This window comes from Myotis yumanensis, unplaced genomic scaffold (genome assembly GCF_028538775.1).
Source record: "Myotis yumanensis isolate MYYU_CA2020_CCGP unplaced genomic scaffold, mMyoYum1.0.hap1 SCAF_8, whole genome shotgun sequence".
Classification (NCBI taxonomy): domain Eukaryota; kingdom Metazoa; phylum Chordata; class Mammalia; order Chiroptera; family Vespertilionidae; genus Myotis; species Myotis yumanensis.
This window is the reverse complement of record NW_027223759.1, coordinates 70,806,013-70,829,290: the sequence shown is the minus strand read 5'-3', so window position 1 is coordinate 70,829,290 and position 23,278 is coordinate 70,806,013. Positions and strand designations below refer to the sequence as shown.

At 35.8% G+C, this 23,278-nt stretch overlaps 1 protein-coding gene across 1 annotated transcript in view; it reads right to left on the bottom strand.

Moving 5' to 3' along the window:
• LRP1B (LDL receptor related protein 1B) overlaps window positions 1-23,278 on the bottom strand; it is a 1,706,338-nt gene that overhangs the window by 467,753 nt on the left and 1,215,307 nt on the right. Inside the window, exons 33-35 of the mRNA XM_070423500.1 lie at window positions 13,363-13,503; window positions 9,552-9,677; window positions 7,648-7,779 (exon numbers count right to left, since the gene is read on the bottom strand). Coding sequence (XP_070279601.1) covers window positions 7,648-7,779; window positions 9,552-9,677; window positions 13,363-13,503 — 399 coding nt within the window. The remainder of the gene's footprint in view (window positions 1-7,647; window positions 7,780-9,551; window positions 9,678-13,362; window positions 13,504-23,278) is intronic.

The following is a 23,278-nucleotide window of genomic DNA, read 5'->3' as shown; positions in this document are numbered from 1 at the left end:
AACTACAGTCTTGAAGCAAGTTTGACATGACAACACCAAGTATTGGTTCACTGTCCCAAGAACAGGAAGAAATTGAACCAGCCCTTGAAATGCACTTTGTAACCAAGGGACTAATTTTTATAAGATTGAAAGAATGTCCCAAAGCAACAGTATTATATTTCTTAAGCTATTACTGTTACTGACATAAAAAGACTTCTTTCTATAATTCTTCTAAGGCCTTGGTTGATGACAAAGGGATTACTAGAAAATTTTTACAAATGGCTGTTTTTTCCGCCTCTAGGCATAGAAAAAAAGAGACTCTGACTTGAGTGTCACCTGCTTCAATTATTAAATGGGTTTTAAGGCCACAGGATTCAGTATATAAATCAAAATAAAACATGATTTACCAGCCAAAATTTGCAGAAATACAATGTCATTTCCTCAGGTCAGAGGAACAATCTACACTAATAAAAGAGAAACACGGTAATTAGCGTACGACCGCTACCCTTCCCATTGGCTAATCAGCATATCCTTATGCAAATTAACTGTCAGCCAAGATGACGGCCTGCAGCCAGGAAGCTGGAAGTGAACAGGGAGGCTTGCTTGCTCCAGTGACTGCGGACTCCAACGTTCGAGCCTGACTTGCCGGCCTCTCAGCTGCAACTCTAAGCAACTATGTTGCAAATATAGGAGCTAAACAAAACCCCAGAAACTGGCTTTCAGTCAGTCAGGCTTCAGCCAACCGGACTGCAACATTGTATCAATGTTTTCAGCAGCGAGGCCTCAGAGCTAAAGCTGGCCCAGAATAAAAAAAAAGAAAAAAAGGAGCAGTTGGGAGCTTCAGTCACCCGCCAGCAAGAAAACAGCCCTCAGCCCCTCAGCCAGACTGGCCAGGAACCCCAGTGGGGACCCCCACCCTGATCCAGGACACCCTTCAGGGCAAACCAGCCAGCCTCCACCCGTGCACCAGGCCTCTATCCTATACAGTAAAAAGGTAATATGCCTCCTGGCACCGGGATCAGAGTGACAGGGGGCAGTGCCCAAACCCCCAGATCGCCCTGAGGCTCTGTGTGTGAAAGGGGAAGGCGCCCCAACCCCCTGATCAGCCCTGCTCTGTGCCTGATAGGGGGGAGCTCCCCAACCCCCTGATCACCCTGCAGCTCTGTGTGTGACAGGGTGCCGCGCCCCAAGCCCCCCTCCCCCCACGGGCCCTGCTCTGTGTGTGACAGGGTAGAGCCATAACCTCTCCATTGGCCCTGCCCTGAGTGTGACAGTGGCGGTGCCCCAACCCCCTGATCGGCCCTACTCTGTGGGTGATAGAGGGCGGTGCCCCAACCCCCCTCCACAGGCCTTGCTCTGTGTATGACGGGGGAGAGCCATAACCTCCCCATTGGCCCTGCCCTGAGTGTGACAGGGTGCAGCGCCCCAACTCCCTGATTTGTCTTGCTCTGTGTGTGACAGGGGGCGGTGCCCCAACTCCCCTATCGGCCCTACTCTGTGCATGACAGGGGGGAGCTCCTCAACTCCCTGATGGGCCCTGCTCTGTGCATGATAGGGGGGAGCTCCCCAAACCCCTGATCGACCCTGCTCTGTCTGTGACAGGGTACGTAGCCCCAACCCCCCTGATGGGCCCTGCTCTGTGAGTGACAGGGGGGCAGCGCCCCAACCCCCTGATCCACCCTGCTCTGTCTGTGACAGGGGGCAGTGCCCCAACTCCCCTATCGGCCCTACTCTGTGCATGACAGGGGGGAGCTCCCCAACCCCCTGATTGACCCTGCTCTGTGTGTGACAGGTTAGGGAGCCCCAACCCCCCTAATGGGCCCTGCTCTGTGTGTGACAGGGGGCAGCACCCCAACCCCCTGATCGGCCCTGCTCTGTGCGTGACAGGGGGTGGTGCCGCAACCTCCCCATCGACCCTGCTCTGTGTGTGACAAGGAGCGGTGCCCCAACCCCCAAATCGGCCCTACCCTGAGCGTGACTGAGGGTGGAATTGCAACCTCCCGATCTGCCCTGCTCTGTGCATGCCAGGGGGCGGCGCCCCAACTCCCCAATTGGCCCTGCTCTGAGCCTGACCAGGGGCTGCACCTAGGAATTGGGCATGCCCTCTGCCATCCGGGAGCAGGCCTAAGTCAGCAGATTGTTATTTCCCGAGGGGTCCCAGACTGCGAGAGGGCACAGGCTGGGCTGGGGGACCACCCCTCCCACCCCCCCTCCCACCCCAGTGCACAAATTTTTGTGCACCGGGCCTCTAGTAAATAAATAAATAAAATTTGTTCCATTGCTTACAAATGGAAGATGGCATAGTGTAGAGAATTAGAAGTAGAGTACTCCATTTTTACACAGCCCCCTTGATCACTTTGGGCTCCAGTTTCCTTATCTGTAACATGAAGGGATGCTGCTTGATGTTATCAAATGTCCCTTCTAGTTCTAACATTCAGAGCTATATGTAAAGGTTGTGGGACTATTAAGAAGATAGTCTTTCATGTAAATAGCTGACATTCTACTCTGACAATACGGCAAAGATATTTTGTCACATAGTCTCCTTCAGTGATTATTTTAATAGATGTTATTTTTTAGAGTAGTTTTAGATTCATAGCAAAATTGAACAGAGTTCCCATACAACCTTTCCTCTCCAGCACTCACTGCTTCCTCTACTATCAACACCTCACATCAGACTGGTATATTTGCTGTAAATGATGAGCCTACATTGACATATACATAGGTTTAGATTAGGATCTATAGTTTTGAGTTTACTCTCCATGATGTACATTTCATGGGTTTTCACAGATATAGTATTACATGTTACTTCAGTGTTTTCATTTCGTAATAGCTGGATCACTAGCTAGATGGTGTAAAAGGCATTAGACGATTTCCCCATAGTGAGTGCCAAGGAATGACATTCAAATAAAGATCTTTGGATACAATTTTAAAAATCCCTATAGATCAATCACTTATGCATTACCACAGAAACATTCCTTGTTACCTTTATCCTCCACAGCAATTGAGCTGTTATATCCTAAAGGTAGCAGAAAGTAATATTCGTTAACAGAGTTGGCTAACTCATATTTGAACAATAGAAATAAAAGATGGAAAATAATATAAGCTTGAAAATATTAGATAAATAACATTCTCTAAGGGGAATTTCCTCTATTACATAATTATTATGAAAAGTCATAAATACCCCCAAGGTGGGGGGTGGGAGAACTGAATAAAGCATTACTTCCTGAAGATCACATCACTAACCAAAGCAATGGGCTTTGTTTTAAGGCTTTCCTCCTCAGGAAAGGATATTGTTTAAAGTATCAAACACAGTAATAATTCATCAGGAAGACTATCAGCAAGCAGGCAAGGATTTTCAAAGCTTAGTTTGTTTTTCCAGTGGAATAGGACTTTTCCAGTGAAGTGATCAGAATGCTTTGAACATTTTAAATCTAGCCACAGGGTCTTCTTTTTGCTGTGGATAGTACCTAGAATTGCTTCATCTGGTGTGTGAAATCCTTTTACTGCAGAATACTTTGACTCATTAGGACCAAAACCCAGCAAGGTTCAGGTTTGTTTGTCCTCCTGAAATGCACAGGTTTTAACAATATATTTCTCCCTCCTTGGAAAATGTGGTAAAGAAACAGTATTACATAAGTTATGATAGTTATACTTAATAAGTGATCCTCTTTCTCGCCATGTCCTCATTATGATTAGAATAAGGGCCAACTGTGCCCTTTCAATTTGTCATCATTATATTTGATTAATCATAAGTAGAGATTACGTCCCTGAGATAAATGTCCTTAAAGAAAGAAAAGGAAATAAGATGTCTGCAAAATAGAGAGGGAACATATAATCAGGTAAACCATAAAGCTCCTGGTTAAAAAAAGTAAAATAAAATTGAGGTTTACAAACCAAAATTTGTTTTTCCATCTCTCTCAGGAGCAATCCAGTCATTTTCCTTCCTTCCTTCCTCCCTGAAGCAACTTCATTCTACAAAGTTTCAGAGCTTGTATATTGTCTATACTCTATAATAATATTATAAATCAAGTTGCTGATACTTATTTTGATTCTAATATGTTTTCTTGAGACACAATTAGTAAAGGATTAGACTGTAAGGGAGATGGAAGTACAAATGTATGTAAAGTTGTTGAAAACTCTTGATATCTCCATCATCATCATCATCATCATCATCATCATCATCATCTAGTTCAGTGGTTCTCAAGCTTCCTAACGCTGCGACCCTTTAATACAGTTCCTCATGTGTGGTGACCCCCAATTCCATTGTTACAAATTGAACATAATTAAAGCGTAGTTATTAATCACAAAACAATATATAATTATATATGTGTTTTCTGATGGTCTTAGGTGACCCCTGTGAAAGGGTCGTTCGACCCCCAAAGAAGTCGCGACCCACAGATTGAGAACCGCTGATTTAGTTGGTTCATTGTCTAAGCACACTGTCTGCTAGCCTCTTAGGTTTACATTTAATGACTTCAAAAGCTGGTAATTTTGCTTAATCCTTCCTTAAATATCTGCTCTACAGACTATTCATTAACATTATTACTAAGTTAATTTCACTAGGGAATTTTACTTTTTCTTGAACATTCTAATTTTATATGACTTCTAATTTTATATGCTTATATAATTTTATATTTAGAAGAACAGAGTTTTTTAAAAAATAATTTCTCTCTAGAAATGAAATTTTAAAATATGATGGGCATAAAATGAAGAACATAAAGTCTTAAATAATAACTGGTAATATTTCTAATGAAAAACTACATTGACACCATTTGTTGAAGAGGCTTTCCTTTCTCCATTGTATGTTTTTTACTCCTTTGTGAAAAATTAGTTGCCTCTATAAGGATGGGTTTATTTCTAAGCTCTCAATTCTGTTCCATTGATCTATGCATTTATGTTTCTGCCAATATCTTACTGTTTTTATTATTGTAACTCCATAGCATAATTTGAAGTAAGGGGAGTGTAACACTTCCAGCTTTGTTCTTTTTTTTCCAGGATTGCTTTGGCTATACATACAAATTTGAGGATTATTTTCTCTGTTTCTTTGGAAAAAAAATAATCCATTGGGAAGACATACAGATGGCCAACAGGAACAAGAAAAGATGCTCAACTTCACTTATCATCAGAGAAATGCAAATAAAATGAAAAAGAGATATACCCTCACACCTATCAGAATAGCTATTATCAATAAGACAAAAATAACAAGTGTTGGAGAGGATATGAAGGAAAGGGAATCCTTATACATTGCTGATGGAAATGTAAATTGGTACAGCTTCTATGGAAAACAGTGTAGAGGTTCCTAAAAAAAAATTAAGAATGGAGCTGTCATATAGGCCAACAACCCCTGTTCTTGGTACCTACTCAAAACATTTGGACACATTTATTCATAAAGGTATATGTACCCCTATGTTTAATGCAGCATTATTCACAATAGCCAAGACATGGAAGCAACCTGAGTGTCCTTCGATGGATGACTGGATAATTTAAGATGTGGTACATATACACAATGAAATACTGCTCAGCCATAAAAAAATAATGAAATATTATAAGTGAAAATATGGATAGATCTTGAGAGTATCATGCTAAGTTAAATAAGTCCAATAGAAAAGGACAAGAACCATGTGATTTCATTCATATGTGGGATTTAAAACAGAAAGCAACAAATGAACTAACAAACTCACTGACATAGAAAATAGTATGGTGTTTACCAGAGGAAAAGGGAGGTAGGTAATAAGAGGATGGAGAAAATAAAGGGGACCATATATATGCTGAAAGAAGGAACCTGGGCTTTTGGTGGTGAGAACACACGCAATATACAGAGGTTGTATTATACAATTGTACACCTGAAACATATCATGTAATTAACTAATGTTACCCTAGTAAATTTAAATTTAAAAAAGAAAACCTACCTTAAATTAAAATAATTTATTATGATATTAGTAATTATTGGGAATTTAGAAACAGGGAGAGAACTATTTAATGCAAATAAAAGGATCCTGTATCATAGCACATTATATGAAACTTAACCATTCAGAGTCAACATAAAATCTTGAAGAGTGAAATCAGCTTATACAAATAATCAGTTTACCCTTAAGAAACAAGAAATTTACTGATGATCTAATCAGGACAGTTAGATCAAATGCCTTATTTTAATATTCGTACCTCACGGAAATGTTTCCAATACTTTCAAAAATCATTACAGATTCTTTAAAAGAACAAATAAGTGATAGCAGCTAAAACAAGGATGATGTGTATTTAGTAAAAAAAAATATGCATATATACATAAATCTTTTCAAGAAGTTCAAATTTTCTCAGTTTTGTGCTTACTAAATCCTATGTAACAAAATTCTAAAGAATAAAATGCATGTAAATAAGAGACAAAGTAGATTATGCATGGCAGGGTAGTGAGATTTAATGAATAATAAGGTTTAATTAAACAGCCTTATTTGATCAAAAACCACACAGTGATTTTGGCAAAAAATAGCATATTACTCAATAAAATAAGCTATGTCTATCCATATTTCTTTTAAGGGAAAGCCCTTTTTAGAAGTAGAATGTTTGCCTCTATTTGATTCCAAACATTTAGTACAAAGCAAATTAATTAAGAGAAGTCATTTTTGAACCATTTGTGAAGTTTCCTAGTAATTCATTAATTTGTAGCCAATAATTTCATTAACACATGATTAAACAAAATGTATTGGAACTGGGGAAAAATAAGCTTACTACTAGGAACCCACATGCTAATGCTTAAGGATTTCTTTAAGATTATAAATCAAAGAACTATTTGTTTTTAATATTAGATATAATTAAGACTTTAGAAAAATATGGTACATGCATATACTTCTTCAACACTAAAATATTAACTCAGGAAGCATATGATTTTGTTGGGTGAGAGGTGAAGACATTTGTTTTTATAAGTTTAAACTCTCATTTGTAAAATAATAAATCTGAATATTATGAGAGAAGCATATTCAATGCTCATAATATCTGAATTTAGCAATTACCATCAAAACACTTGTTTATTTCAATAAATTTAAAAGTATCTACCATCAATTCCCAATCATACATTTTTTTTATTAGCCACAGTAAAATGTTAGTGTCTAATCTGCTTTCTCTTACTGTTTGCTAAAACAAGAAAGTAAGGTAAAATCTGACTTCAAAATGATACATACTATACTGAAAAGTAATTTAAAATGTCTTAGAATTTTTTAATTGTTTTCATTATTTGGATTTCATTTGCTACCACCTGTATTATAATATAAGTTAATCACATCCTAAAAATATTTTAATAATATTGTGTTTTAAGTATGTAAAAATAAAATGTTTTACATATATATTTTTATAATTAGATAAAAGTAAAAGTCTTATTTGTGGAAAACAAAGAGAGAAATAAAAATGAAGCAACCAAATGTCAATCATGATGTTTTAATTCATTTGCAAATCAAATACTAAACTTTAGAATTATACTTTTTTTTCAGGCAAAACATATTTAGAACAATTTGTGTTTGGCTTAAAAATGCATCTCTAATTTGCTATCTTAGTCCTCATTTTGATTATCAGAGTATAGATGAACTAGTTATATTCCCATCGTGTTTAATACAGCAAGTGAAAACATTAATACAGCAAGTGAAAACATTATATATAAATTATGAATAAAAAGCTATTTACCTGCATGGAAATCTATTCCCACAGCAAAAGAGGTTCCAGATATAGGCATCAACGCATCCATTTTGTCACTTGGTTCCAGAGGTATTCCTCTGATTCCTTCGTGGACGGAGTACATAAGAAATGACTCTATTCCTAATTGGAAGCAAAAAAAGAAAAAAAAGTCCAAAATGAGTAGTTAACATCAAAACCATTCATTAGCACTATTTTTCTTTTAATTTGAGAGGATGTTTACACTGGGGAAATGAGCCTAGGCTGGGCTACTTTGACTCACTAAGAACTCAGAGAAAAGGGGGCCTTGGGGACAGGGTCTGGGGGGTTGCCCGGGATGAGCTGCCCATGTCCATTGCTGCTCTGGTTGTAAGCCTCCTGGGGTCCCTTAGAGGTTACGAGGTGTGTGTGTGTGCCTGTGGGGGAAGAAAGGGTGGGAGGGGAAAGGCGAGGGGGTGCCTGGGAAGGAGAGCACTTCCATTAGCACTATTTTTAATGATCCAAACTTCTTTCATAAAATAATGTTTTAATCCACCTTCCCTTTTTCCACTGAATGCTACATTTCTGACCAGTTAAAAGGTAGTTGGATTAGTTGTTCTAGAACTTGAGGAAACGTCAGCATCTCCTGGAGGAATGGTTAAAGCCAATCCCCGGACTCCAGCCCTGGGGCCTGAGAATGTGAATTTCTAAAAGCTAGGGACGATGCTGCTGATGTGGGAACCATAAACACTGAGGTAGATGATACTTGAAAGCATACCTGGCCTCACAACCAAAATTCACCCTCTTCTCAAAAGCCCGAGTATCTCCTTGCTACTGTTTGATAGATTTTGATTGTAGATAACTATATCAGTTACCTTTCGAATAGACTTCTTAAATCTCTAAAACTAAAAGCACACCAAGTGCTCAACTTTTGCTAAGATTTTGCTTTTTCAGTACCAAAAATATGTCCTAAAATGAGTACACATATGTAAGGTGACTACCAGAAGTCTTCAGGATGAAGCTTATGAATTTTTCTAACAGGCCAGAAAATGTTAATGCATACAGATTTTCTTACTAAAACAAAAATTCCTAGGTTTAGATATGTCTTCACCACAGCAGAGTTGTGTGACTTGGACAAGTTAGTTAATTTTCTGTGACTCAGTTTCCTCATCTCTAAAAATGGGAACAAGAAACCTATTTCACAAAGTTATGATGAGGATTCTATGAATTAATGTGTTAAGGTAATGAGAGCAGTGCCTGCACATGAGTGCCACATAAATATATGATTTAAAATGAAATATATGCTGGTATTAACATACATATTTCTCATAAAAATATGAAAATTTTAAAAATAAAAGTAAGTTATAATCACTGGATAAAAATATTATTCTAGAACCAAAGCCCTTTGGGACTAGTAGAACTAGAGTCTTGAAATAAAAAGCAAAAAGATATATTTATTCACTTCCTGTTCTTCTGAAGCCTTCTCCCACAGTTAAGTAAAGCTGAGAATTTACATGATCTCTGGTACTTTTTCATAAATAGTTGAAAGAAAGTAAATATAAACTTTTTCTTTTTTTTTTTACTTTCAAATAAACTACATCCCAATTAGATTGTAACTGTAGCAAAGCAACCACTGTTTTTTGTTTTGTTTTTACCTATTTTCAAGTTTCAGGTAGCTTTGACTGGATTTGGTTAAAGGTGTGATAATAAACTGTAATTCCTGAAAATAACTAAAAACTTAGAAAGTTTCCCCAGAACAGAGATACTGAAAATATTGTAGATACATTTGAAATTCTACATATGGTACTTATTAGGGGTACTACTGTCCTAATAAAAAGCTAATATTATTGTTTTCTAATTTTTATCTGATTTTGGTTGCCTAATATCTGCAAGGATAAGTAAATGAATCAGAACTAAAATTTTTCAAAACCGTATACCTTGACATGACATGCGGTTCTTTTGGAGATAATATCCCACCGTACACATGCAAGTCCTTGTAGTTTCAGAGGTTGGTAAACAAAGCTGAGAGCATCCACCATTATTTAGCTGGCAGGAATTGCTGCCTGCATTGGTGAGAAACAAAGGAAAGTAACAAAATTAAAATATATATATATCATGGGCTGTCAATAATTTGAACAAATATTGTGCTATGGTTGATTTCTAAATGCAGTTGTTTTCTATTGAATAATTTGAAGGAGCAGAATACAGTTGAAAACGGCCCTTCCAAAGAGATAAATGGAGATTTAGAATATGGCATACTGATTATAGACAATAATAACATAATCAATTTATAGTATCAATTTAACTTGGAATACAATTCAGTGTTGCTAAGACCAGATATTCATTGTTCCCAACACACACACACATAGACACACATAGGCAAAAAGGTGACATGATAGATGTGTTAGCTAAAGATACAGTGGTAACCATATTGCAATATACTAATGTACCAAATTAACATACTGTACACCTTAAACTTATACACTGTTATACTCCTAATGTATGTCAATAAAAATAAATTTGAAAATAAATTAAAATAGTCATTAAAAATTTTTAAGTAAAGGGAGATATATGAGAAGATTCATAGTTACAGAGCAGCAAAAGAAAATTGATTTGTCATGAATACTGTCATAGACCTTTGTAACATTTTAAGATCACATAAACAGAAAATCTTTATTTTTTTACTTCTAAGTTTTATTTACAACTCTACAGGTACTTCCTTTTCAAGAATACTTTAATCAAATGTCTCAAATAAATAGCTGTTAAATTATATTATTAACTCAACTCCAAGATTATGCCATTGAAAGAAAGAAGGTATATATAAATTTGATTAATTTTTTGAAAGCAAGAGAATAAGTTTTGCCATTCCTAGAAACATAATTCTCCCCAAATGTGTTTAAAGCACACCCTCTAGTAGTCATTTAATTAACTGGCATATTAACTCTCATATTTGTATGTAGTGGCAAAGGCAAATATTAGTCAGATAATCACAAGTAGGCATTCTATGAAGATGTTCCATTGCATTTACTAGATTCAGTGTGTCAGTTCGATAGAGCGAAGTTAAGTAATTTACAATCTCACCTAGTAAGTTCATTAAATATTCAATTTTTACAACAATTTTATTATTCTAAGACACGCAATGTCATTTACTGGATGTTCAAGCTCTGATATGAAGTGAAATAAATCCAGTGAGAATTACAAAGCATGATGAAAGCTATATATCAAAATTGCTCTATAGATAATTCAAAGTACCAATGCAATTCATTATTTCTGCTTTCCTGAAGTAAAGACAGTCTGATGGAATTTAATTGTCAATCAAACCTGTCATGAGTTCTGTCATTTTTGAAGTATGAAATACCCTCAACTTGGGAGATTTCTTATCAGGAGATCCACCATATTTGAACACAGTTGGAATAATAGCAATAAATATTGTATTATATTTATTTTTTATAAATAATAAAATTAATCCAAGTGAACAACTATGTTGTACAACAACACACACTTTATGTACAATTTGTTTAATCTCTAAGGAAAAATTGATAGTGAAGGAGAGAAAAGTAAAAAAGAAAAGGAAATCAGTCATTATTAACAATATGTATCTTTGCCGATTAAATATGGATTTGTTACAGGAAAATATTAGAGTAATATTTAAAAGTGACAACTTAGGTAATAATTATCTAGCAAGTATGAAATACTAGCTTGGCTTAATATTTTCTAATGATGCTGATGTTCAAATCTCATGCCTCAATTCTCCAGTGGGAGCTAGAAATTCCACTTCACTACCAAGAAGTCTCAGCACTCCAGTGATCTATGTCAAAAATGATAAATGAAGTAGCTAATTGTATTTTGAAATTCAAAGAGGTAGTAATGTTAACATCTTAAGGAGTCCTAAATTGTTCATATTTCATATTAATGAAGCTTTTAAGCTACCTGCTGTAATTCTGTTAATGGGATTATCTTTAATACAGATGCTTTTATCAGCATATTATTCTTTAAAAATACTATTTTCCTTGCACTTTAAGCTTACTCATATTATACCATTAATTTCTAATTCCTAGAGGATCTTGTCAGTTTGCTAACACTCTCACAGGTGTAGAATACCCATCTGTATCTATATAATCAAATCCTTAAAAGACAAGAGAAATCATGTTACCATGAACAAAATGAGCCAAGAATATTACACTAAAATTTTCCTCCTAGAAACTTTACTGAAACTGTATCTAGAAAAATTAGATATAATATATTAATTTACAAATTCAAACAAAACACATACTTGCTCACATTTAGAAAAAGTGAATATAGATTTTAAAAAAACTGTTTAGAAATTATTTTTCTGTCTCTCATATTTTCTAATGTGTGTTTTCAGATATAATCTCCTCAAGTATTAACTAGGAATTGAAGTTTATCATGATACTATAAGGTTTTATACTTATTTATTGTATTAAAATCCACAAAAATGTCATGATATTTTATTGAGTACCAGTGGCTTTTTCCCAATTAATAATTTACTCCCCTCGACTTGAATGCCAGTTAAGTTGTTTATTTTGATACAGAAAATGTTCCATTATGAAATTGCTAGTGAAAACAATGCTGCTCATTATTATAGACAATGGCCAAAATAAATGTCAAAACCAAATACAGGTTTGTGCTGATGAGTTTGGGCGCTGGTGTCTCCTCAACCATGAAAAGAACAAACACAGTAATCACTTCAGGTGGTATTTTACAGCAATGGCTTTCTCTTAAAAATGTTTCATTTATTTTAGTTTATGAAAAAGAAATATGATTCCTGCTGTTCCTGTAAAAAGAAAAAAAAATGATTTCATGCCCAAATTTGGCCCATGCTTTTTCCAGGGAAAGCAACCATGAATCTGGTCTTCATTTGTCTCTCGATGTGCAGGCCTGTCTCTCAATTGGTATCTCCAACAAATCCTGCCTCCTCAGTGATTGTCACCTGAGTACTAAATTGATGATCCCCTTGGTTCCTTATTCTTCCCTCTCCTCTTCTCTGCTTGGGTCTACATGCCTACCAACCTTAGATACAAAATACATTTTCTTGACTTGTTTCCTAGGACTAAAGATACATGAAGATAGCGATTCTCGTGACAGTGACTATATATTTTTTTTTTCTCTGAAGGGAGTTCTGCTAATGTCACAGATCTTGGAGTAAAAACTAAGAAAAGACTAGCAGGTGTGGGGCTGTCCTGGCTGGCATCTCTGGACTAAGTGCCATTTGGGCAATGTGACAAGTCCACCTATGTAAACCATCTGCTAGTTCTCTCACTCCGTTTCACTGCACACCATTTGGACAAGCAAAAAACAAAAAAAGCAAAATGTTTAGAGCCAATAACGCTGCGCTTTTGGATATGGAATCCTTATGTCAACCTGGTCCATTAGAATCCGACTAGTTCATTCCGTTTCTGGGCTTAATTGTACATTTCCTATATTTTGCTGGGATTTTTTTTTCCCCTTAATCTTATATTTTGTAATAAAAAACCGAGTAAGACCCGCTTCGAAGACCTGACGACATGATGAATCCCTGGGCAGCTCTGCTAATGTTTTGAAAGCTCATTACAGACCTTGTATGAAAGTAATTTCTTCTCTAGTATTAAGCAGAATTTAGACTTTCATCCCTTTTTATGTTAAAAGAAAAAATACGAACCGTCAATTGTTGAATTGAGAAAATAATATGAAAAAAAGAGAACATTATATATTCAAAAGGCGGCGCAAGCTCATTTCATTGCTACGTACCTTGCTGTGCCGCTTTATCGTACACTTTCATATGTACCACCCCAGAAGTCTTATTTCTCAGGACAGTGGGGTTCCTTCCGTCTCTTTTGCTGCAGGTTCCCAGCTGAGCTAAGTTGTGGTCTGCCCACCATAGTTTCTTATCTATAAAAATGAAAAGGTTTTTTATGGAACAGATAATCATCTTATTTAATAATAAATAGCTATTAAACTATAATACTCTCTGTTTTCTTTTATTATAGTCTCAATCTCTGTTTTCTAAGAGAAGCGGTAAAATCACTTTTACCTTTAAAAATGCAAATCATAGTGACATTTTAGTGTTTAAATTTTCCTCCTCAAACAAAATACCCAAGCAAGTACAAAAAAGATTGTTCTTTAACTTGTTTAAAGTGTGTAAGCTTTTAACCATTAGTACTTTCCATTACTGGGTTCTTTACAGTTATAGTAATCTCTTTTAATTTTTTTTCACAGTTTATGCCTCTTTCTCCAAAATTTTATTACTGTATATTGTTAAGTCGTATTGAGTGCTCACTTAGTAACAGAGACTCTGCAATGTCCCACAGATAAAAAAACAGTCCTGATCTTCAGGATACTAGCATTTTACTGGAAATCACACATTTATTATTATATTATTTTATACTGTCATAGCAAACCTGTCAGAAAACTATTATCTTTCTCTTTTCATCGATAAACAATATAAGATATATCACTTCATATACATTAACTTTCTTAATTAAATTTACACATTTTGTCTTCCTGTCTATAAAACCTGTGCTCTTTCTAAGACTCCAGGCAGAGTACACTGAACAAAAATTTAAGGTAATGCAATGATTTAAAACAAAGTTCTTAATTTAACATTTTTGGATAAATTTTATACTTTTCAACAAGAATCAAGTGACAGTTGAGATCAAATCAATTTCCACCTAGAAGTGAAAATAAGGTTATTTATGTCTGCGAACAAAACAATATAGTCTTTACCTTCAAGGAACAATTATTTTCATTTAAATGCCACGATATTTTGACTGAACCAAAGCATAGCTTCAGGTATGGCAAGAACAGTAATAATGCAGATGTCACAATAATCATCCCTTCCTGCATCTGATTTCGTGCAATGCACAATTCTAAACAATATCGGTAATTCATTCATTTAACTTTCATAATAATTCTACAAAGGTAAGTACTACTACTATTAAATCATTTTAGGGTTAAAAACACTGAGGCAAAGAGGGAGTAAGTAGGTTTCCCTGGGTCATAGAATGAATAGTAGCCCCAGGTTATGGACCAAGCACTGATTTCAGCCTATTAGTTAATCTCCTTCCCATGGAAAAAGTTTAGTGTTCTCTCCCTTGACATTCAGATATGGCACCTAGAGTAGGACAGTGAAGTTGAGTAGCCTATTCACTTATGCTTTTATTTGTACACAGATGTGCATAAGAATAGCAACAGCCCCTGTGAATAAAAAAAAGGTAGAAATTTTGACTGGAGTAAACATGTGTTTTTGCTTCTATTTCTTCCACTATACCACTGTGATAAAAATGTAGAATCATAAAAGATTTAAAAAAATGCACCCATATAATAAACAAGAAAATTAAAGCATATATAGCTTTATATGGAGAAATGGGCAAAGTTGCAACATGAAAAAAGCTACAGAGGAATGGAAGCTACCGCTCTCCACAGAATTCTGGATGACCAGGATTCCAGCCTATAAATAAAAGGGTGAAAGTAAAAAGAAAGATTAAATATAGAGTGAATGAGCGACATTACCTTTACAAGTAATGCCACTACCATTTCCCCCACTCCCTGTCCTGAGACCAAACATATGAGGACCACATTTTCAAGTAATCCTCCAGCAAAAAGAGTAGAAAACATGAACGTGCATGTGTGTGTGTGTGTGTGTGTGTGTGCGTGTGTGTGACATTTTAGACTAAGATGCTTAAAGAACACCTTTTTCTTAACTTCTCATACAGAAAAAGGTAAATAACTTTCAAAGGAGTACAAATTAAACATATGTCATACTTCTTTTCAACTATGCTAGAAGCAAGAAAACAGAAAAACAATATTCAAAATTATTAGGGGAAATTATAATCAAGCTAGAGTTCTACACCAAACTATTAACTAACTGTATAGATTGTATGTGGGGGGAGTAGAGGGGTATATGTAGGGGTGGGGGTTTATCTCAAAGTTTCAAAGTTTATCAGCCATCAACTCTTAAGAAGAAACTGAAAGTTGGATCTTGAGCAAAATAAGTCAAAATAATGCCATGGAATCTAAGAAACAGAAAATTGAACAAAGCAAGATGACAAAAGAAAGCTCCAGAATAAATCATATGCATTAAACATAAGGAAAAAGCTGTTCACACTGGATCACGAGACTGGAAACACTGGGAGTAAGATCTCCAGGGGAAAAATAAAAAGAATGAGAGAGAAAGAGATGGAAACAGAGATAGAGAGATATAAAGAGAGAGAGAGAGAGAGACTAAAAAATAAGTACATGTAATCCTACCCTTTAATTCTAATCTGTTTTATAATCCTAATAAATGCCATTTACTTGTTTTCAATTTTAAAGTCAGTCTTTAAACAAAGCACAGAGGACTCACTGTGAGTACAGTATATAACATTAATGTTAAAAACATTATATATATATATATATATATATATATATATATATATATGCCAAGCGACTGGAACAATGGAACAACTGGAATGACCAGAACGACCAGTTGCTATGATGTACACTGCTGGCAGGCATCCAGCCCAATTGGGGCCCTTATCAGCCCCCGTCAAACTCCCTTGGCCCCTCCACCCAGTTGACCCCATCTCAGATCAGCCCCTATTGGTGCACTGGGCCTCTAGTGTAAAAATAAAAGTGGAGTTGTCTAAAGATTTAACATGCAAAGCAAGAAGAAAATGTGGTTAGAAAGAAGAAAGAATATCATGGAAAAAATGGAGAGTCATTTTAATAGAAAAGTAAATAGAGATTGAGAAAATTTGTTTAGTTTAGAAACCTTTGAAAGGAGAAGAATAGGGGTAACATAAATGATTGCATATAAGCAAATTAATGCATGATATCTAAAGTTGATAAATAAAAAATTAGTTGTTTTGACATATCACCTAGAATGTTTGCTAGTAATGCCAGAAAACTAATAGACAGAAATAAGAGATTTACCTGTGAAATGTGACTGGGGTGAAAAGGTTGAATTAGGAGATATTGCTGTTGATAACAGTTTTTTTTTTATATTACTTGCTTTATTGTTATAAGTATATTATTTCAGAAATAAAATTTATAAAAAATGTGGACACAATCAATAACTAATAAGAATTTACCTAAAGTATGGAATTCAGAGTCTAATGAACTGACCTCTCTCTGACTCAAGAAAAAGGCTATGCTGGTTAGGTTTTTAAAGTAGCTCACGTTGAAACACCACACACTTCTGTCTTCTATGCCAAAACACTTCACCACTAGGACATAGATGACTGAGTGAAGCTAAGAGCTTTAACTCTGAGAACCAGGGATCTCTTCTTTTGAACCATCTCTGAGTGTATCACTTAGGGGATGAGGATGATCTTTCCTTTCTCAGCCTCTAAGACCTAATGTGTCTTGAGCAGCAACTCTGCTTTGGTCGGCAAACTGTGGCTCGCGAGCCACATGCGGCTCTTTGGCCCCTTGAGTGTGGCTCTTCCTAAGCCTTAGGAGTACCCTAATTAGGTTAATAACAATGTACCTACCTATATAGTTTAAATTTAAAAAATTTGGCTCTCAAAAGAAATTTCAATCATTGTACTGTTGATATTTGGCTCTGTTGACTAATGAGTTTGCCGACCACTGCTCTATGGCAACAAGGGGTAAGTGATTTTTTAAGATAATATCTCTCTCCGCAAATTCTCAAGTTTCAGTCAGCTAACATATAACTTATCATGACCCTGGGTCCTATCCATTTAAAACTGAACATGTTAACAAATCTCTATGGCAAAATAATAAAAATGTTATTTCTGGTTGCATTGTTCTTATTGCTACAGGAGATTAATGAAAAAATAAGAAGAAAAACACTCTCTCCTTAACCACTAGAAGGTAACCACCCTGTGGCAGACTGAAGGTATTATCTAATGGTCCAATTATATTTTTATGGGGTATTACAGAGTTAGGAAATAAGTAGGAGAAGGACTGAACACAAAGAACCATGGCCTTGAGGACAATGACTAAAGAATCCGGTGCCCATGAAGGACTATGAGGATTTGGATAACAGCAGTGACCAGCATGAAACAGTGACCAGCATGAAACTAGGATCACAAGTATCCTGGAAAAACTAGTTAGGTTCATCTCTAGTTCTTGATCAAGATTCTTCAAACTACCTAATAATTTACTGCCTCAAATACAAAATTCTCTATCAGGTTTTTAAATCACTATGTAAACTACATTGATTCTACCTACTGACAGGTCTTTTCAACCTCCCTTTAATACATGCATTCAGCCTACTCTCACCACATCATAATATTCCAATAATGTTGATCATCTATTATTTGTAAAGCACTAACTTTGACAATGAAAACATGACAGAAGACAATTCAAGAAGATATCTGCCTTTATAGATTTATGTTCTTGTGAGAGAAACACACAAGAAATAAAGAAATAGAAAAGAAATAACTGAAATTCCTATAAACCAGTAGGAAAAAAAACAAAAACACTTATTGAAAATGGGCAAAGGGCTTGATTAAACATTTATCCAAAGAGATGCAAACAGCCAACAGATATATGAAAAGATACTCAACATCACTAATATCAGGGAAATACAAATCAAAACCACAATAAGATATCACTTCACACCTGTGAGGATGACAATCAACATAAAAAAAAGATAACAATGTTGGAAAGGATGTGGAGAAATAAGAACTTTTGTACACTGTTGCTGGGAATGTAAAATGGCACCGCCACTACAGAAAACAGGATTACTCAAAAAATTAAAAACTGAGCTACCATATGACCTAGCAGTCCCCCTTCTGGGTATGTATCCAAGAGAACTGAAGTCAGAATCTTGAAGAGATATCAGCACTCCAATATTCATTGCAGCACTATTCATAATAGTAAAGGTATGGAAACACCATAAATGTCCTTCAGAGAACAAGTGGATAAAAAATGTGATATATATGTGTGTATAGATAGATAGGTAGATAGATAGATAGATAGATAGATAGATGATAGATAGATAGATAGATAGATAGATAGATATCATATACATACATACACACAATGGATTACTCAACCTTTAAAAAGAAGGAAGTAATCTGCTGAGGGGATGTTGAGAATGGGGGAGGCTATATGTGTGGGGGAGATAAAAGGTATATAGGAAATCTCTGTATTGCAATCTTACTATGAAACAAACTGCTCTAACAAAACAAAGTCTTTAAAAAAATGGAAGATAAAGAAAATTTTGCCATATGCAACAACATGAATGAAATTCAAGGACATTATGCTAAGTGAAATTTGCCAGTGACAAAAGGACAAATACTATATGATTTCACTTATATGAGGAGTCTAAAGTATTCAAATTCATTGAAACAGGGAGTAGAATGATGGTTATTAAGGGTTGAGGGGAGGGAGAAATGAGGAGTTGCTATTTAACAGGCATAAAGTGTCATTTGCATAAAATGAATAAGTTCTAGATACCTGTCAGGCCTATAGTGAATAATACCATACTGTGCACTTAAAAGCTTGTTAAGAAGATGTGTATCATGTTAAGTTTTCTTTAAAAAATGACATAACTGAACACTGCTATCAGTGATGTGAAGAATATAGACACAATTCAATTATTTATTTTGTTGGTTTCTTTACTTTTGTGCATAATTCTACCATAATTCCATCATTGCACAAGTATAACCCCACCCACAGTAAAATATTTCAGACTATCATATCTCACAGACCCTGCCTTCTCATTGGTTCTATGGCCTGTAAGGACAGAATCATACAGTTTTATTTTGTTGCTTTTTCTATTCTTTTCACTTGTACAAATTTAGACTCCTTATCCAGAAATGAAAATTCCTTCGAGCAAGGATCTTGTACTTCTTTGTATTCTTCACAATACTTTGCATTCTTTTAACTGAGTATAATGTAGAAATTCCCTAAATACATGTTCAATGATTGGGAAAATAAATATCCCCCAAAATATCTCTCATGATAATTCATAACTTTGAAAGCATTTCAATAAACCCATCTCTCCCAATCCCTATTGATATTATCTTTTAAAAATATTTCTTTATAAATATTATCCTTTATAAAGATTCCTCTAATAGAAATAATTTTGCTTTTGATGGTGTAATTAGTATTTTGATTCACAATTGTTTCTTTCACATTGTTATTAACATGAATACACAAGAATCTTCAGAAATTACCATAATTCAAAAGCTGTTTGCTTAAGTTGCTAGCAAGTAATTATTAATAACTATGTATTTCACTGTAATGGGCTGAATTGTCTTCCCCAAAATTCATATGTTGACGTTCTAACTCCCAGTATGTCAGACTATGACTATATTTAGAGACAGGGCCTTTAATGAGGCAATTAATTTAAAATGAGGCCATTGGGGTAGGTCACAATCCACATGACTAGTGCCCTTATAAGAGGAGGAAATTAGAATACAGATCCATAGAGTGAAGACCCAGGGAGAAGAAGATAGGCACCTACAGGAGGCCTCAGAAGAAATAAAAAATTCCCACAGCACAAGCCTACAGAATAATGAGAAAAGAAATTTCTGTTAAGTCACCCAATCTGTGGGATTTGTATGGCAGCCCTAGCAAATTAATACATTTGCTAATAGAGACAGTAAAGAATTTGATGAAATATGAAAAAAGAATTACAAAAGTAACATAAATATAAATTGTTTTTACCATACAGTCTTTAAAATCTTCACTCAAAAGTGTGGGGGGGAGAATAACTTTACTAAAATCTAGTAAGTTCTAGTGCCTTTGCTAGGCTCTGAACATAAGCGAATCTGATTGTCTCATTTAATCATCATAACTGAGATGTAATGTATTAAAACATCTATTAAAGATAAGCAACCAGAAGGTCAAAAGATGACCTTCCCCAGGGTCGCACAGAAGTGGGTTCATTCTCAGCTGATATCACTTGAATTGCAATGCTCTTTCCACTGCATTGTTCTGTGCATAAAATAGTAACCCACAGAAACTGATAACATTATACTTTGCAATGCAAATGTTACTTGATAAATATAAACTTACTTAAAGTTTTATCCAAAATTAAAGCAAGTTGCAATATATATTTCAGTAAATACATTTTAAAATTAGAAGTATAAAGTTTTAATAATGCCTTACTACTTAAAATAATCATCAAAATTAATAACTTACTTTTTAAATATTTAGAATATTTATTTTAGTGAATATTACCCCAATTGTTGAGATTCATTTTAAAGTTAGATTTTCTCAAACATTAGCCCTTTATGTTTAAAAATAGGGGCCCGATGCATGCAAATTCGTGCAAGAGTAGGCCTTCCTTTCCCCGGCTGCCAGCACCAGCTTCCTTCCAGCACCCGGGGCCGGGCTGGCTTCCCCTGGGCCGCCCACAGGCACCGAGGACCCGGCTGTCTTCCCTCTGGCCCTGGCTTTGTCCGGAAGGACGTCCAGAATGATGTCTGGTCTAATTAGCCTATTAACCTTTTATTATTACAGATAGAAACTATAATAAGATGCCTAGTTACATTTGAATTTAAGATGAATGAAACATAACTTTTTAGGGCATACTTATACCCCCCAAAATAAATCATTTGTTGTTTATTTGAAATTTCAGTTTAACTGGATGTCCTGTATTTTATATGGCAATTATATTATTTCTACTCTTCTAAAATCCCCAAATTTACAAGAAAGCAGTGAAAACGTCATAAGCCTACAAAGAGGAGAAATAGGAGAGGAGTCCATGTCTATTAAAAGTAGTAGGTTGAAAGTAGATTATAATTGTTGACTGGCTTAATAGATAACATGAAAATCTAGACCTGTAGGAGCCAGACGCAAGTTAATTTGCACTGCAGAAATTCAGAAGAGATCAGGAATTGGAGAGTTTAAGACCTCTCAAATAGATAAATGCAACAACAACAACAACAACGAAGATGATTTGTTTAGTCTAATTAGAAGCAGTTAGAAAATGGTTTACACAGCGAAGAAAGTGGTCCTTCTGAAGTCTGGTCAAAGATGGAAGATTTATTCTCTGAAGAAGATGACCACACCAGGAATGGCAGTGAAAATAAAAGACAACTGAAGCTATGAATATCATATATAAATGCAGATATTCAATGATAATCTACATTCGTGGGACTCATTTCTGAGTGTGAATTAGAATCAGCTGAAGGGCCTTTCAAGCTTTCTGGGCCCCACTACAGAGTTTAAAATTCAATAGGTCTGAGGTGGGGCTTGATAATTTGCATTTCTAAGAAGTTCCAAGATGCTGCTGATATTTGCTGGTCAAGCAGTCTCCACCTGAGACACACATCAAAATCACCAGGGGGAACCTTTAAAAAATAAACACCTGGTAGCCACTCTGAGATTGTTGTAGTCTGTGGCACGACAACAAGATTTTTCAAATCTTCTTAGGTAATTCTAGTGTGCAACTAGGATTAAGGACCACAGACCTAAATGCTAAATTATGAGACCTCTACTCTACCTCACTTTCTCCAATCTCTAAGGAAGCTAGCATCTAGACCAGTGGTTCTCAACCTTCTGGCCCTTTAAATACAGTTCCTCATGTTGTGACCCAACCATAAAATTATTTTCGTTGCTACTTCATAACTGTAATGTTGCTACTGTTATGAATCGTAATGTAAATATCTGCTATGCAGGATGGTCTTAGGCGACCCCTGTGAAAGGGTCGTTCGACCGCCAAAGGGGTCGCGACCCACAGGTTGAGAACCTCTGGGTTAAGAGCTCTGTGTTTTCAGCTCCCATAGTATTAAGAACAAAGTCACCACAAACTTTACATTACCAAAATAAAATCCATTTTATTTTTTCCATGTATGCTTCTTTCCCAGTAAACATCTGTTATGGATTTAATGTTTGTGATGCCCCAAATGCATACATTGAATGTTAATCCCCAAAGTGTGGTGCCTAGGGAGGTGATTAGGTTGTAAGAGTGGAGTCCTCATGGATGGAATTAGTGCCCTTATAAAAAACACACACCCAAGAGAGCTCTCTCCACACTTCCAGTGTGAGACAGCAAGACAGCCTGGCTTTCTGTGAACTAGGAAGTGGGCTCTCACCAGATAGCAGATATGCTGGTGCCTTGATCTTGGACATCTCAGTCCCCTGAGCAATGAGAAATAAATATTTGTTGTTTAAGCCACCCAGTATCTTTTGTTATAGCAGCCTGAACCAACTAAGACAACTTCTCATAAAGAATAGCTCCCACTCAATCATCAGAAGTAAATACCAGTCGGGCATCTGTTCCCCCCACCTTGCCTCCATGGCCTCTCCCAGGTACCTATTAATTCCAAGCAAGTCCACTTAAGACCTCACCCTTATTATCTCTCCAAAGGAATATTTTTTCTCCCTCCATTCCTACTGAAACTGCTGAGCTCAGTGCCTTATCAATTGAAACATGCCATCCTGATGCTTAAACCTCTCTCCTGGCTTCCCCATCAAACCTCTAAGCATGGCATGAAGGCCTTCCATGATTTGATGCCCACTTAACTTGCCATCACCTGATCTGTAATGGCCCCCAGTGCTCCGTGTTCCAGGAATATTGAATTGCAGTCAACGTTCAATTCCCAGGGATAGATTAACCATGTTTCAGAAAAGACATGGATGACAATAACCAGAAGAAAAATAATTAAAACTATTGTGAATATGAGAAATAGCTACCCATCAGAATGAGTCTATCATTTATAATTACCTAGACACCATTACATTTCTACACTGACCTATCACA